The sequence below is a fragment of the Capra hircus genome, chromosome 3 (genome assembly GCF_001704415.2).
Source record: "Capra hircus breed San Clemente chromosome 3, ASM170441v1, whole genome shotgun sequence".
In the NCBI taxonomy this organism is placed as follows: domain Eukaryota; kingdom Metazoa; phylum Chordata; class Mammalia; order Artiodactyla; family Bovidae; genus Capra; species Capra hircus.
The window spans coordinates 54,049,311-54,066,935 of NC_030810.1; the positions used below are offsets into that span (position 1 = coordinate 54,049,311).

Below are 17,625 nucleotides of genomic sequence, written 5' to 3' on the forward strand. Positions count from 1 at the left end.
GAATATATCTGTCAAGAAACATTAAGAGCTCTTATGAAGATAGATATAAACCCAGTTGGCTCTGACTTTCTTGGGGAATTCTTAGCAACCCAGAGTAGACACAAGTCAAGTAAATGGTAGGTTGGGCAGAGAGCAGGCTGGTGGTTCTCATCACAGTCCCAATAGAATTCAAAGGGTGTAAAAGATTCAGAGTTACGAGAATGGCTCTGGAACCCAGCTGGTCAGGAAATGGAGCCCCAGGGGAACAGACCAACTCGCTGAGGTCACAGTGTGAACAGAAGGCAAGTTGAGAAGTCAAAGTATTAGTCACTCAGTCATGTCCCCAGGGATTGTAGACTGCCAGGCCTCTCTTTCTATGAAATTCGCCAGGCAAGAATACTAGAGTGGGTTGCCATTCACTTCCCCAGGGGATCTTCCTGATTCAGGGACTGAACCTGGTCTCTTGCATTGCAGGCAGATTCTTTACCATCTGAGCCACCAGGGAAACAATCAGAGGTCAAGGGAAAAGAGACAGGGAGAGCAAGATGTGAGCAGGGTGGGAGGACAGACCCAAGTAATGATGCACTCCTAGGTTCAGCCACATCAAAGAGGAGCTAAAATTGGGTTAGTAATGAAAGTCATTGGTGCTGAAGAGGTTTAAAGAACCCTGAGCCTGGGGTGAGATGGGAATTAAGGCCTAAAGAACATTGCTGATGACATTAGAACCTGTGGAATGCTGTCCCCTCTGCTTTGCCTTGAAAATATAAACGTTATGAGCTTTCCAAACCAGATACATATATTTGTACATGTACAGCCATATATATATAAGTATATGTATACATATATGTGTCTGTATGTGTAAACGCACGCATTAGTATATATCTTAATTTCCTGTAAGTGGTCTGGACATCTCAGAGTGATGGCTAGTCCCCATCCCAGTTGTTGGATTATGTTTGATTCCAACTTTGATGTACATGAAGCCATGCAGATGTAACTCAGTTCAGTCGCTCAGTCATGTCCAACTCTTTGTGACCCCATGAGTCACAGCATGCCAGGCCTCCCTGTCTATCACCAACTCCCAGAGTTCACTCAAACTCATGTCCATCGAGTCAGTGATACCATCCAGCCATCTCATCCTCTGTCGTCCCCTTCTCCTCCTGCCCTCAATCCCTCCCAGCATCAGAGTCTTTTCCAATGAGTCAACTCTTCGCATGAGGTGGCCAAAGTACTGGAGTTTCAGCTTTAGCATCAGTCCTTCCGAAGAACACCTAGGGCTGATCTCCTTTAGGATGGACTGGTTGGATCTCCTTGCAGTCCAAGGGACTCTCAAGAGTCTTCTCCAACACTGCAGTTCAAAACCATCAATTCTTTGGCACTCAGCTTTCTTCACAGTCCAACTCTCACATCCATACATGACTACTGGAAAAACCATAGCCTTGACTAGATGGACCTTTGTTGGCAAAGTAATGTCTCTGCTTTTGAATATGCTATCTAGGTTGGTCATAACTTTTCTTCCAAGGAGTAAGCATCTTTTAATTTCACGGCTGCTATCACCATCTGCAGTGATTTTGGAGCCCCCAAAAATAAAGTCTGACACTGTTTCCACTGTTTCCCCATCTATTTCCCATAAAGTGATGGGACCAGATGCCATGATCTTCATTTTCTGAATGTTGAGCTTTAAGCCAACTTTTTCACTCTCCTCTTTCACTTTCATCAAGAGGCTTTTTAGTTCCTCTTCACTTTCTGCCATCAGGGTGGTGTCATCTGCATATCTGAGGTGATTGATATTTCTCCCAGCAATCTTGATTCCAGCTTGTGCTTCTTCCAACCCAGATTTCTCATGATGTACTCTGCATAGAAGTTAAATAAGCAGGGTGACAATATACAGCCTTGATGTACTCCTTTTCCTATTTGGAACCAGTCTGTTGTTCCATGTCCAGTTCTAACTCTTGCTTCCTGACCTGCATACAGGTTTCTCAAGAGGCAGGTCAGGTGGTCTGGTATTTCCATCTCTTTCAGAATTTTCCACAGTTTATTGTGATCCACACAGTCAAAAGCTTTGGCATAGTCAATAAAGCAGAAATAGATGTTTTTTCTGGAACTCTTGCTTTTTCGATGATCCAGTGGATGTTGGCAATTTGATCTCTGGTTCCTCTGCCTTTTCTAAAACCAGCTTGGACATCTGGAAGTTCATAGTTCACGTATTGCTGAAGCCTGGCTTGGAGAATTTTGAGCATTACTTTACTAGCGTGTGAGGTGAGTGCAATTGTACAGTAGTTTGAGCATTCTTTGGGATTGCCTTTCTTTGGGATTGGAATGAAAACTGACCTTTTCCAGTCCTGTGGCCACTGCTGAGTTTTCCAAATTTGCTGGCATATTGAGTGCAGCACTTTCACAGCATCATCTTTCAGGATTTGAAATAGCTCCACTGGAATTCCGTCACCTCCACTAGCTTTGTTCATAGTGATGCTTTCTAAGGCCCACTTGACTTCATATTCCAGGATGTCTGGTTCTAGGTGAGTGATCACACCATCGTGATTATCTGGGTCGTGAAAATCTTTTTTGTACAGTTCTTCTGTGTATTCTTGCCACCTCTTCTTAATATCTTCTGCTTCTCTTAGGTCCATACCATTTCTGTCCTTTATCGAGCCCATCTTTGCATGAAATATTCCCATTCTGTTGTTTTCTTCTATTTCTTTGCACTGATCCCTGAGGAAGGCTTTTTTTTATCTCTTCTTGCTATTCTTTGGAACTCTGCATTCAGATGTTTATATCTTTCCTTTTCTCCTTTGCTTTTTGCTTCTCTTCTTTTCACAGCTATTTGTAAGGCCTCCCTAGACAGCCATTTTGCTTTTTTGCATTTTTTTTCCATGGGGATGGTCTTGATCCCTGTCTCCTGTACAATGTCATGAACCTCAGTCCATAGTTCATCAGGCACTCTATCTATCAGATCTAGTCCCTTAAATCTATTTCTCACTTCCTTGTATAATCATAAAGGATTTGATTTAGGTCATACTTGAATGGTCTAGTGGTTTTCCCTACTTTCTTCAATTTCAGTCTGAATTTGGCAATAAGGAGTTCATGATCTGAGCCACAGTCAGCTCCCAGTCTTGTTTTTGCTGACTGTATAGAGCTTATAACAGGCAAATTTGGCCTTGGAATATGGAATGAAGCAGGGCAAAGGCTAATAGAGTTTTGCCAAAAGAATGCAAACACCATCTTCCAACATCACAAGAGAAGACTTTACACATGGACATCACCAGATGGTCAACACCAAAATCAGATGTAACTCAGGAAGAGCTAAAAAGATGAGTGACCTCTTCTTGTTACTGTTGCTGTTGTTCAGTCACTAAGTCATGTCCGACTCCTTGCAACACCATGAACTGCAGCATGCCAGGCCTCCCAGTCCGTCTCTATCTCCCAGAGTTTGCCCAACTTCTTGTCCTTTGAGTCAGTGATTCTATCCAACCATCTCATCCTCTGCTATCCTTTTCTTCTCTTGCCTTCAATCTTCCCCAGCATCAGGGTCTTTTCCAGTGAGTCAGCTCTTTGCATCAATTGGCCAGAGTATTGGAGCCTTGGCTTCATCATCAGTCCTTCCAATGAATGTTCAGTTTTGATTTCCTTCAGGACTGACTGGGTTGATCTCCTTGCTATCCTACATTTACCAGGATACAATAAATTCTCAACCAGGGACACCATTGTCTGCTTTACACCATTACTATTCAAAAAGATTGTTAAGTATAATAGAAACTACATCCATGTGTTTGTTTGTATTTGGGATTCAGCTAATTATTATCCTGTTCAGCGAATTACAAATAGCTGAGAAAATAAAAGAAACTAAAGGCAAAGTAGAAAAGGAAAGACATCCTGTATCCTGCATCAAACATAGACTGGCGATTCGTTTCTTACATGATAGTATACATGTTTCAAAGCCATTCTCTGGTACACGGGGAAGATCCAGCAAGATGATATGGGGTGGGAGGTGGGAAGGGGGTTTCAGGATTGGGAACTCATGTACACCCATGGCGGATTCATGTCAATGTATGGCAAAACTAATTCAGTATTGTAAAGCAAAATAAAGTAAAAATAAAAAATTTTAAATAGAAAAAAAAAGAAAGAAAAGGAAAGACATACCCATTTGAATGCAGAGTTCCAAAGAATAGCAAGGAGAGATAAGAAAGGCTTCCTCAGTGATCAATGCAAAGAAATAGAGGGAAACAATAGAATGGAAAAGACTAGCGATCTCTTCAAGAAAATTAGAGATACTGAGGAGCATTTCATGCAAAGATGGGCACAACAAAGGACAGAAACAGTGTGGACTTAAGAGAAGCAGAAGATATTAAGAAGAGGTAGCAAGAATACACAGAACTATACGAAAAAGATCTTCATGACCCAGATAACCATGATGGTGTGATCACCCACCTAGAGCCAGACATCCTGGAATGCGAAGTCAAGTGGGCCAGCTGAGCTGCTTCGAGTCCTAAAAGATGATGCTGTGAAAGTGCCACACTCAATATGCCAGCAAATATAGAAAACTCAGCAGTGGCCACAGGACTGGAAAAAGTCAGTTTTCATTCCAATCCCAAAGCAGGGCAATGCCAAAAAATGTTCCGACTATCACACAATTGCACTCACCTCACATGCTAGCAAAGTAATGCTCAAAATTCTCCCAGCCAGGCTTCAACAGTATGCGAACCGTGAAACTTCCAGGTATTCAAGCTGGATTTAGAAAAGGCAGAGGAACCAGAGATCAAATTGCCAACATCCATTGGATCATCGAAAAAGCAAGAGAATTCCAGAAAAAATTCTACTTCTTCTTTATTGACTATGCCAAAGCCTTTGACTGTGCGAAGTGAGGTGAAGTCGCTCAGTCGTGTCTGACTCTTTGCAACCCCGTAGACTGTAGCCTACCAGGCTTCTCCATCCATGAGATTCTCCAGGCAAGAATACTGGAGTGGGTTACCATCTCCTCCAGGGGATCTTCCAGACCCAGGGATCAAACCCGGGTCTCCTGCATTGGAGGCAGACGCTTTAAGCTCTGAGCCACAGCGAAGCACTTTGACTGTGTACATCACAACAAATTGTGGAAAATTCTCCAGGAGGTGGGAATACCAGACCACCTTACCTGTCTCCTGAGAAATCTCCATGCAGGTCAAGAAGCAACAGTTAGAACTGGACATGGAACAACACACTGGTTCCAAACTGGGAAAGGAGTACATCAAGGCTATATATTGTCACCCTGCTTTTTTAGCTTATATGCAGAGTACATCATGAGAAACCCCAGGCTGGATGAAGCAATTGAAACAGTGAGAGACTTTATTTTCTTGGGCTCCAAAATCACTGCAGAGGTGACTGCAGCCATGAAATTAAAAGACGTTTGTTCCTTGGAAGAAAAGCTATGACCAACCTAGACAGCATGTTAAAAAGCAGAGATATTGCTTTGCTGACAAAGGACCATCTAGTCAAAGCTATGGTCTTTCCAGTAGTCATGTACGGTTGTGAGAGTTGGACTATAAAGAAAGCTGAGCGCTGAAGGATTGATGCTTTTGAACTGTGGTGTTGGAGAAGACTTGAGAGCCCCTTGGACTGCAAGGAGATCCAACCAATCAATCTTAAAGGAAATCAATCCTGAATATTCATTGGAAGGCCTCATGCTGAAGCTGAAGCTCCAATGCTTTGGCCACCTGATGCGAAGAACTGACTTATTGGAAAAGACCTTGATGCTGGGAAAGATTAAAGGCAGGAAGAGAAGGGGACGACAGACGATGAGATGGTTGGATGGCATCACTGACTCAATGAACATGAGTTTGAGCAAGCTCCGGGAGTCGGTCATAGACAGGGAAGCCTGGTGTGCTGCAGTCCATGGGGTCGCAAAGAGTTGGACACAACTGACTGACTGTATTGAAATGAACTAATGATCAACCTGACATCATCATTTACTTTCTTCCTGAGCACAGAATGGGCTCTAACACACCAGCTTTGCCATTTCATTCTCTTCATCATAAAGCCAAGCACCCCGCAAAGTCGCTTAGGAGGCAGGTCTTCTGCTGCAGGGAGCCCCACTGCAGGAGGTGTCCCCTGAGAGTATTGGCCCTGAAGATAGAAAGCGCCCTGGAGAAGGTGGCTGAGGTGGACATGCTGGCGTGACGCAGCTTGTTTCAGCTCTGCAGCACACCAGGTACCAAGGCGAAGGCAGGAAAGCGAGGCCAGCCGTGGCCGTTGGCTCCCGGGTCTCCTGCAGGCACTCCCCTTCCCTCGGTGCAGCGTTGTATTGTTGTTGTGTTAGTCACTCAGTCGTGTCAACCCTTTGTGATCCCACGGACCATAGCCCGCCAGGCTCTTCTGTCCATGGGACTTTCCAGGCAAGAATACTGGAGTGGGTTGCCATTTCCTCCTCCAGGGGATCTTCCAGACTCAGGGATCAAACCCACGGCTCCTGTGTCTCCTGCATTGGCAGGAAAGTTCTTTAGCTCATTGGGGAAAGGCAAGGGACACACGGAGCTGTGAAATGGAGGTTCACAGCATTTGCACTTCTCGCAATATAGCACCTTTGGCCTCACATGGAAAAAATTTTAAATTACATTGGTGGTTGAGAATAAAGATTTTTCACCTTTTCTTTTTTTAAAAGTGTTGACAGACACTTTTAATACGGAACCTCCTAGCCCAGGCTGCCTTTGTGAATCACACCATGCAGTATTTTGTGTATCCGTTTGTTCAGGGATTAAGCCTGAATAATGATACAGGAAAAATCAGTGGGACGACAACAAATGGGACAGCTCCCCATCTCCTGTCAGTCATCTCATCAGGAGAGAATGCAGCCCACTTGTTCAGATATGTGAAAATCACTTCAGAAGAGTTTTCCTCGTGTAACAAATTATCCTGGAAGGATATCAAGGCTCCATTGTTTTTTATTTCAATGTCATAAGTGAAGCCTCAAAGAAATGTCAGTGACAGCCTATGAAAATTCCTACATGTCCCAGCAGTTTTGGTGCCTTCACGGCAGTGATAAAAATCACTTTGTTCCCTGGTTTGGAGCCGCGGGAAAAATCAAACCATTGTGGAGATTACTTAAAATTCCACTGTGCCTGCCCCATTTGCCCAAAGAATGTTAAGAATTTGCAGCTGTTGCTCCCACGAAAGGTTTCTAACTGAAGCAGCGGCTGCTGTTTCACACACAGCTGTGGTTAATTTGAGCTGAAGATGTTTTAATTGCCTTTGTGTCAAGATTTATTAAATAACATTTGAGAGGAACAAAAATTATAATAGTCAAATTAGGAGGATGCTGAAAGAAGAAAATAATTGAAATGCAGCATTTTTGCCCTATAAGCCAAGGCTGAAAATATCTTTTTCCACATGACTGGCTTCCAGCCATCCTCAAGAAACAGTCTCTAGGTAAATCCAGCCACAGAGGCCCTCTGGGATGCTGCCAGAGCCTGGCCCTTTGTTTCCCTCCCTCCTTATCTGGAAGCACTTCTGCCCAGAGTGGCCCTCCCTTGTTCCCGCTCTCCATCCCTGTTATCTCAGGAGTCATGGTGCTGCTAGCATCAGCTGGCAATCAGCCTCTCCTGCTAAGTGGTCTGCATTATTTTTTCGAGCCTCTGTAATTGCTGTTTTCCTAGTACATCTCGGCCACCATGACAATACAGCGAGCGCTCCGAACCCTTCCCATTTGGTCAAGAGCAGCTCTACAAATGAGCAGAAGTCAAAGCGCGGACGTTTCCTGGATTCGCTGCCAAGGCAAAACAGAGGGAGTGAGAGGCCCTTCCACTAATGAGGGGCCACAAGTATTGCCCCTCAAGAGGTTTGTTGCCAGTTGTTCCGAGAAAGGAGTTTTGAAGATGAAGAGAGGCCAGACAGGAAAATTACAGAACAAGTTGCAAGTGCTCACTACCATGCTGAAACCTCAATCGTGTTTTACATTTCGGTGTTACATATTTCCTTTTAACCGGGAAATCCTCCAAGCGTTAAGAAGCACCTACCATGGCCAGGTACTGTGTAGATGCTGTGGGGCAGAAGGTCTAGTTGAAGACCTAGACCAAGTGTAAGACAGGCCAAGGGCACCCAAGTGGGGGTTACATCACTCACCCCAGGAGAGGTGAGGTGGACAGGCTGATTCCTGCTGGACGGCGGAAACATTGGATCCAGACCCATGGGATGAAGAGAGTCCTGATAGAGTAGAAAGTGGAAGCCGTCCAGAATGAGGACAGGAAAAACAAACACACATTGGAAAACTATATCTTGATGCCTATGGTTCCACTGATACAATTCCCTCAAAATGACAAAATTATATACAGATTTAGTGGTTGCCACAGGTTAAGGATGGAGGGGTTGTGTGTGTAGAGAGAAGTGGGTGTGGCTATAAAAGGACAGCATAAGGGACTCTGGCACTGATGGGAATGTTCTACTTCTGTATTACATCAGTGCTAATACTCTGGTTGTGATATTATGATGTGATGTAGTTGTGGAAAATGTCACCACTAGGGGAAACGGTAAAGGATTCATGGGATCTCTCTATATTATTCTTACAAATGTGAATATGCAATTATCTCACAATTAGAAAAGTGTTTTTTCAAGTATGTCTTGATGAAAGGACAGTCTGTGGTTGGACAGGTCAATGTTGGGTGAGGATAAGAAATGTAGAAAAAAGTTGGAGAGGCTGAATGGAACTAGCTCCTAGAAGCTACAAATGCCACTCTAAGCAGTTGGAGAAAGGGAAGCCACAGAATGCTCTGCAGTTGGGAAGTGACATGCTTTTCAGGCAAATCATCCTGCTCATGGGTCTGCTGGATCCCAAAGCCTCACCCTTTGCCCCACACAGAGGCAGGATGCCTGCTGTACATTAAGAGCAAGAGGACCTGAAACGTGGCAGGCAAACCTGGGTGCAGCAGCCAAATGAGGAGGGAACACCTCTCAGAGCCAGAGTTCAGGCTTCAAATCCTAGACTTGCTATTTACTTACCCATGCCACCTAAGACAGTTAACTTCTTTGTGACTCTGCTTCCCCATCTGTAAAATGGGAATAATACCAATGTCTGCCTCTCTTCAGATTATTTAAAATTAATACACATGTAGTGCTTAGAACAGTGACCAGTACAGTAAGCACTTGGCAAAAGTTAGCTATTGATATTTTTTAAGGTGTAAAATCTTGCAACTTGGTGGGGGAGACAAGGAAAGAATCAGGATGTAATGTTCATCAAAGGAATATGGGAGATCCTGAGTATTAGTAGCTAGAAAACAATAGAAAAATTCATGCTGACGGACATTCTGTAAAATAACTATTTATAATCTTCCAACGTGTCAATGAAATACAGAGGAACTGGCCCATATGGAAGAAGACCAGAAGACATGACAACTAAAGGCAGCACGTGATTCTAAACTTGACCCACTGGCTTCAGAGGACATTATTGAGATGATTTGGGACAATTCCACTGACATGTGAATAAGGTCCAAAGATGTAGTTATATAGGAGGATGCGCTTGGCTCCTTGTCTGGAGGAAATGACGTTAAAGTGTTCTCTAACGATGAGGCATCAGGTTGGCAGCTGACTATCAAATGTTTCGAAAAGTTCTTTGTACTCATAACTCGTCTGTAACTTTATGATTATTTAAAAGTGAAAACAATTTTTTTCTTTTTAAATCTTGTTTTAATTTCTAGTTGAAGGAAAATTACAGTATTTATAGGTTTCTGCCATATACATATGTATACCATTGCTCCATTGCTGCCCTGAACCTGGGTTCATCAGTACCATCTTTCTAGATCCCATATGTATGCATCACTATATGATATTTGTGGAAACCATTTTTTATTGAAGTGAGTTGGTATACAACGTTGTGTTAGTTTCAAGTGCACAGCACAGTGATTCAGTTTTCATATATATTTGTCTGTTCTTTTTCAGATTCTTTTCCCTTATAGGTTATTATAAAATATTGAGTAGAGGTCCTTATGCTATATAGTAGGTCCCTGTCGGTTATCTATTTTATATATACTAGTGTGTGTATGTTTATCCCCAACTCCTAATTTATCCCTCTCACCTTGCCTCTTTGGTAACCATAAATTTGAAAACAACTGATTTTAAAAGTAGTGGCTAACAACCACAAATTAAAGACTGTGGCTTGTTTAGGTGCAACACCCTAATTCCCAAAGTTAGTCACAGTGGGTCTTAATTGTTTCTGTGTCACGATTTATCCAAACTGCCGTACTCTTCATTTGATATAGCAAAATGCTATTAATCTAAATATTTGTGAATAAAGTACCTGTGTCTAGATTAAATCAAAATTGCTTGCATTATTTTCTGAATTACAGAAACAAAAAGTAACGGCTAGCCTTTTTTGAGTGGTCACCATATATCAGGCACTGTGGTCCCTGCTTTGCTCATGAGCAGATTCAAGGCCCCAGGAAATTTCTCTGCTGAGCGTGTCCACCAAATTGGAACTGTGGACCCTCCCCTGCGCCCTCTGCACTCCTCCCCACTAGGCCACCTGTAGTGACTGCTGCTGTCTGTAACACTCTCTGCCCTCCATGGACACAATCTTTGAGGGCGAGGTCAGTGTCCTGTTCACCACTGTACCCACGGCTCCCACCACGCCCCCAGTAGATCAGCAGGGCTCAGGCCGCACTGGCGGATCAAGCACTGAAACCTGCTCACTGTGTGACTACAGCCCCGAACAGGGCGCCAGATTTGGGATGGATGTCTGACCCATGACCTCTTTTCTAGGTGGCCCAGGCTCTGGCAAAGGCACACAGTGTGGAAAGCTGGCAGAAAAATATGGATTTACACATCTCTCGACTGGCGAGCTCCTGCGGAATGAGCTGTCATCAGGATCTGAAAGAAGCAAGTTGATCAGAGACATCACGGAACGTGGAGAGCTGGTACCCTCAGTAAGCAACAGCTGCCTTCTCTGGTGGGAGAGATCTGGAAGTATTGCCATTAATCTAAGTTTCAGAAACAAAGAAACTCAAAAAGGACAATGCTGTATTTTGTTTCTTTTAACAATCCAGAGGCAGGCAGGAGGTCCACAGCGGAGGCCCATCTGCCTGACCAAGTTGCCCAGACCCTGGTTCCTTCTGTCTTGTTGCTCTGCCAGTCCCTTGAATGTAACCTATTTCATACTTTTTCCTAGAATTGGTCCCTGCTTTAGAGTTAAATGCTTCAAAGCAGAAATGATCTTGGTGCAGCAGAACCTAGATCTAGAATTAGTTGTTGTTTGGTTGCTAAGCCGTGTGCAACTCTTTTCGACCCCGTGGACTGCAGCATGCCAGGCTTCCCTGTCCTTCACCATCTCCTGGAGCTTGCTCAAGCTCATGTCCATTGAGTTGATGATGCCATCCAACCATCTCATCCTCTGTTGCCTGCTTCTCCTCCTCCCCTCAATCTTTCCCAGCATCAAGGTCTTTTCCAATTAGCTGGCTCTTCCAATAAGATGGCCAAAGTATTATTGTAGCTTCAACTTCAGCATCAGTCCTTACAATGAATATTCAGGATTGATTTCCTTTAGGATTGACTGATTTGATCTCTTTGCAGTCCAAAGGATTTTAGAAACCTCTGAAAAACAGAAAATAATGTCTTGGTCTCATTCTGAGAGGTATAATGGCATTAACACGAAATCTGTTATCTTCCTTGGGTAGCTGAAGAATATCCCTTTTATTTATGTTTTTTTGTTGTTTTCAAGTCACTATCCATATCTGAGAGGCTGGATGCCACGGGTATCATAAAACATTCATCCCTTCCAAACTAACTCTCACACTAGGCTCTGTAGTCAGGGCATGCCAGTACAGCCCCTATTAGCTAAGAGAGCTTCTCGCTTCCTCTTTAACCAGCTGCAGTCTGTTTCCCACCTGGAAGCCAAATGGTTCTCAAAAAGGAAACAGACCACTGCAGTTATCTCTTTTCTTTCTTTTTCTTTTTTCCTTAAGCTTTGGAGATGTATTTATTAATCTGTTTACTTATATTGGCCACACTGGGCCTTCGTTGCTTTCTGAGGACTTTCTCTAGTTTCAGCGAGTAGGGGCTACTCTTTGTTGCAGTGCTTAGGTTTCTCCTCGCGGTGGCTTCTCTTGTGCAGCACAGCCTCTAGGCTTTCGAGCTTCAGTAGTTGCCGCATGTGGCCTCAGTAGTGGTGGCTCAAAGGCCCTAGAGCGCACAGGCTTCAGTAGTTGTGGCGCACAGGCTTAGTTGCTCCAAGGCAAGTGGAATCTTCCTGGACCAGGGATTGAACCTATGTTACCTGCATTGGCCGGCGAATTCCTATCCACTCTACCACCAAGGAAGTCCTGTAGTTGCCTCTTAACAGGCCTCCTTCTGCCCACTCTTTTTCCCCTACAGTTTACTCTTTTCACAGCAGCCAGAGTGATTTCTTAAAAACATTTATCCCCCTTCCCAGAACCTTCCAACAGCTCCTCACCACATTTTGAAGGAAATCCAGAGACTTTCCCATGGCTCTGGACTCCAGCTTGCTCTCCAATGCTCTTTTCCATGACTCTCATATTTCCTCTCACCCAGCCCACACCCCCATTCTTCCTCCCACAGGCCAGACTGCTCCTGCCTCTGGGCCCTTGCATTGTATATTTCCTCAGCCTGAGTGCCCTTCTTTCATACATGCATATAGCTTGCTCCTTTACTTCATCCAGATCTCTACTTAAATATCACCGTCTATCAAAGAGGCCTGCATACCCCAGCTAAAAACAGCACCTCTCACAATCTGCTTCTTCTGATCTGCTTTAATTTTGTTCCTAGTAGTCTTCTCTGATTATTTTTATATATTTACTTGTTCATCTAGTATCTATTTTTCACTAAAATATAAACTTCATGAGGATTTAATTCATTATTATCTAGGGATAGATTCTGACTGCTCTTTGTGATAGTTACATTCCCCAGCCCCTGCTGAAAGTCAAAGGTAGCCAGGGACCCAGAGAACACAAGGAATTCCCCCCATTTGGGTAGCTGGTAGCTTGTTTTCTATAAGCACAAGTTAAATCAAAATCTTTAACAAAGTGATATTGCTAGAAATGCTACTTCATGTCTACTGAAAGTCTCCTCAAGTCAGTGCATATCCTGTCAAATTTTACAAAATATTTACTGGAAAAAAAAATCAACACTGAGGCACATTTTATACCATGTTTTGTCTAGTTTTAAATTCCACTGGGCCTAATTCAAGGAGTGCTACTGCTTGAAATACAGAACCATATTTCACCCAATTTAAGATACCATTATTTTTAGGCAACCCCCCAAAACTTTGACCATTAAAATTTACCAGTAAGAAAAAACATCAACAGACTTTGACCCAGTACCGATTGTAAAATACCTACCAGTCCGACAGACATTAAAATTGGGTGGTGGAGGGCTGAGATTTACAGTTGATGAAATACAGGACATTGCCATCCACTGTTAATCTAACTAGCGCATTTCTCCCCCTTGCCATGATGGGATGGTTGGGAGACCTTTGGTAACTCCATGCTGCTCTGTGGAAGAGTCTGAATCCTGACCGCTCTCCCTCTGCTCCAGGGCATCATTCTGGAGCTCCTGAAGGAGGCCATGGTGGCCAGCCTCAGCAACACCAAGGGCTTCCTGATTGACGGCTATCCTCGGGAAGTGAAGCAAGGAGAAGAGTTTGGACGTAGGGTGAGTGTTGCTATGGAGATCATCCCAGAAGACAAATAGGGGATATCGTGGAAGCTGAGGGAATAAATTCAAAGTCTGTCAATTCTATTCAATAAAACTTTCTATTACAAATGGCAGAAATTCAGCAAAAAAAGTGGGGGGCGTGTAGGGTGGGGATGCTGTGGTATATTTATTGTTCAAGTAACTAAAACCTCCAAGGGCAATTCACACTTTAGTGGATTCATGTATTCAAATTTGTTTGTCAGTCATCTGACTTTGTCCATTTCTTGGATTTTCTTTCTTTGCATTGGCCTCATTTTCTTCCTGTTAGAGGCATATTCTGTCATCTAAGTGACACCCCAAAAGTGTTTCTATTCTCCAGCGGGTCCAGCAAAAAAAAAGAACCCAGGGTTTTGTTTCATTATCCTGGATTGTCAGGTCCTGGGCCCTTCACTGAACTAATCACTGTGGATTATCCAGGGATATCCTGGTTCAGCCTGGAGGACCAGGGCAAAGATGGGAGGAAAGGAGGGAAAATGGGTACCACCCCTGAACCACACGGACTGAGAAAGGGAAGGGAATTACCTGAAGACAGATAGGATGCTCTTAGAAGAAGGCAGGGAGAACAGATGCTGGACAGGCAAAATCAGATACATGCCGAAGGCCCACCCCCTTCACTGGGAGGCCACTCACAGGAGAATAGCAGTGAGTGAAAAATATTGCCATCATTTATAGAACCTACTCTGGGCTGAGTCCTGTGCTACATGCTTGCATTCATTATCTCTAATTTGTCCCTCTTATGCAAACAAGAGGGAAACAACTGTCCCCGTTTGTTAAACAAAGACTCCACAGCCTACAAGAATTAATATTTATATAGAGATCTCTTTAGACTAGTTTTAAAATATTTTATTACATAATTTCCTTTGATACATTTTTAACAACCTTTTAGATAGAGAAAGGGGGGTATTTCTTCATGGTAAATGTGATGAATTAAGCCCAGAGAGGTTAAGTGACTTGCCCACAGTCACACAGGTAGTGTCTACTCATTGGTAAGTAGCAACTACTGGTAGGACTAAGGTTTGGGGGGCCCATCTCCATCTACCTTTAACTTCAGTGTTGATTGATAGGAACTGTACCTTTATGTCTCCTGGAGGTTACTGTAACCTCTTTTTGAGCCTCTGTTTTAATTTCCTTAGATGGCATCTAAATACTTAAAGGACAGTTGCTAACCCTCCCTTGCATTTCCTAATTGCAATCAGAATCAAAGAAAAACTTTCTTGTCCTAGTTGGCAAGTGTAGCCCTGACCCCCAAGGCTGACTTCCTTCCTCTCAGCTCAGGAGCCTTTGTCAAGATAGGCGTGAGCAGAGAGAAATGGATTTACGTGCAAAGCCTGGGACTGTGGCAGTTCCAGGTAGTTCTTTAGAATTCACACACCAGAATTCTAATGAGCTTTTTCCCACCAAACAAACTACTTTAAGAGCTCAGACTTTGATATAATCAACCACTTTTTTTACGAAATGATGTTAGGAGGATCGTTTTAGGTTTTTTTGGTGGCTCAGATGGTAAAGAATCTGCCTGCATTGCAGGAGACAACAGGTTCAATCCCTGTGTCAGGAAGATCCCCTGGAGAAGGTCATGGCCACCCACTCCAGTATTCCATGGACAGAGAATTCCAAGGACAGAGGAGCCTGGTGGGCTACAGTCCATGGGATTGCAAAGAGTTGTACACAGCTGAGTGACTAACTTTATTTTTATTTTTTTTACAAAATGGAATTGGGAGGATTCTTCTAGTTTTTTTTTTAAATCACAGTAATGTTTTACCATGTTCTGCATATTTATAGAATATCAAATTTACCATCTTAACTAATGCTAAGTGTCTAATTCAGACATGTGAAGTGTATTTGTACTGTTATGCAGCCAATCTCTACAACGTTTACCATCTTGCAAAACTGAAGCTCTACTCTCTTTGAACAATAACTCCCCACTTCCCTGTCCTCTCAGTCCCTGGAAACACTGTTCACTCTCTGTCTTTATGAAATGACCACTACTCTACGTACCTCACGTACATGGAATATGACACATTTGTCCTGTCACTGGCTTATTTTTCACTTAGCATAATGTCCTCAAGGTTCATTCCTGTTGTAGCATATGTTAAAATTTCCTTCCTTGTTAAGGATGAATAATATTTTGCTTATCCATTCATTCATTGATGGCTACTTGGGTTACTTCCACTTTGGGGCTGTTGTAATTAATGCTGCTATGAACGTGGGTGTACAAATAGCTCTTCAAGACTCTGCTTTCAACTCTTTGGGGTATATACACGGAAGTAAAATTGCTGGATCATATGCTAATTCTACTTTTAATTTTTGGGGGAATCAATACATACGCATACATACTGTCAGCCATAGTGGCTGAACCATTTTACATTCCCACAAACAATGTATAAGAGTTTCAGTTTCTCCACATCCTCACCAACACATATTGTCTGTTTTTTTCAGAGGTACCATCCTAATGGATATCACTGATTTTGGTTTGCATTTTCCTAATGATTAATGAAGTTGAGCCTCTTTTCATGTGCTCACTGGCCAATTATATTAATATGTCTTCTTTGAAGAATGTCTACCTAAGTCTTTTTCCTGATTTTTAACTGGGTTGTTTGGGTTTTGTTGTCGAGTTGATGGTTGCCTCTTCACTCTGTTGATTGTGTCCTTTAATGCACAGAAGTTTATAATTTTTATATAAACCAATTTATCTATTTTTGCTTTTGTCTCCTGCGCTTTTGGTGCTGTGTCCAAGAAATTATTGCCAAATCCAGTGTCATGAAGATTTTCCCCTGTTTTCTTCTAAGAATTTTGTAGTTTTCGCTCCTACATTTAGCTCTTTAATCCATTTTGACCTAAGTTTTGTATATGGTATAACACAAGGATCCAACTCCATTCTTTGAATGTAGATAAACAGTTGTCCCAACACCATTGTCTGAAAAGACTTTTTTTCGCCACTGAATGGTCTTGGTATCCTTGTCAACAATCATTTGACCATATATGTGAGAGTTTATTTCTGAGCTCTCTATTATATTCCATTGATCTAAATTACTGACTTTATGCCAGTACCACAGTATTTTGACTACTGTGGCTTTGTAATAAGGCTTTAAATCAAGAAGTGTGAGCCCTCCAACTTTGTTCTTTTCAAGATTGCTTTGGCTATTCAGGGTCCCTTGAGATTCCACAAGAATTTTAGGGCAAAATTATCTTTATTTCTGTAAAAAAAAAAAAAACAAGCCTTTGGAACTTTGATAGAGATTGTGTTAAACCTGTAGATCACTTTGGCAGTATTGACGTCTTAACATCTTAACAATATTAAGTCTTCTGTGGACTGTCTTACATTTTTGTTCTGATCTAGCCAGCATTATTTTGGGGGCTCCAAAATCACTGCAGATGGTGACTGCAGCCATGAAATTAAAAGACACTTACTCCTTGCAAGAAAAGTTATGACCGACCTAGATAGTATATTCAAAAGCAGAGACATTACTTTGCTGACTAAGGTCCGTCTAGTCAAGGCTATGGTTTTTCCTGTGGTCATGTATGGATGTGAGAGTTGGACCGTGAAGAAGGCTGAGCGCCAAAGAATTGATGCTTTTGAACTGTGGTGTTGGAGAAGACTCTTGAGAGTCCCTTGGACTGCAAGGAGATCCAACCAGTCCATTCTGAGGGAGATCAACCCTGGGATTTCTTTGGAAGGAATGATGCTAAAGCTGAAACTCCAGTACTTTGGCCACCTCATCCGAAGAGTTGACTCGTTAGAAAAGACTCTGATACTGGGAGGGATTGGGGGCAGGAGGAGAAGGGGACGACCCAGGATGAGATGGCTGGATGGCATCACTGACTCAAAGTATGTGAGTCTGAGTGAACTCCGGGAGATGGTGATGGACAGGGAGGCCTGGCGTGCTGCGAATCATGGGGTCGCAAAGAGTCAGACACGACTGAGCGACTGAACTGAACTGAACTGAGCCAGCATCTAGGTCGTGAACTAGTCTCCTGGGAATACTC

General features: G+C 43.0%; 1 protein-coding gene across 2 annotated transcripts in view; it reads left to right on the forward strand.

The window, feature by feature from the left end:
- Positions 1-17,625, forward strand: part of AK5 (adenylate kinase 5) — a 266,202-nt gene that overhangs the window by 220,528 nt on the left and 28,049 nt on the right. For both annotated transcript variants that reach the window (XM_005678230.3, XM_013962714.2), the window contains exons 11-12: positions 10,696-10,859; positions 13,483-13,599. In XM_005678230.3, coding sequence (XP_005678287.1) covers positions 10,696-10,859; positions 13,483-13,599 — 281 coding nt within the window. The remainder of the gene's footprint in view (positions 1-10,695; positions 10,860-13,482; positions 13,600-17,625) is intronic.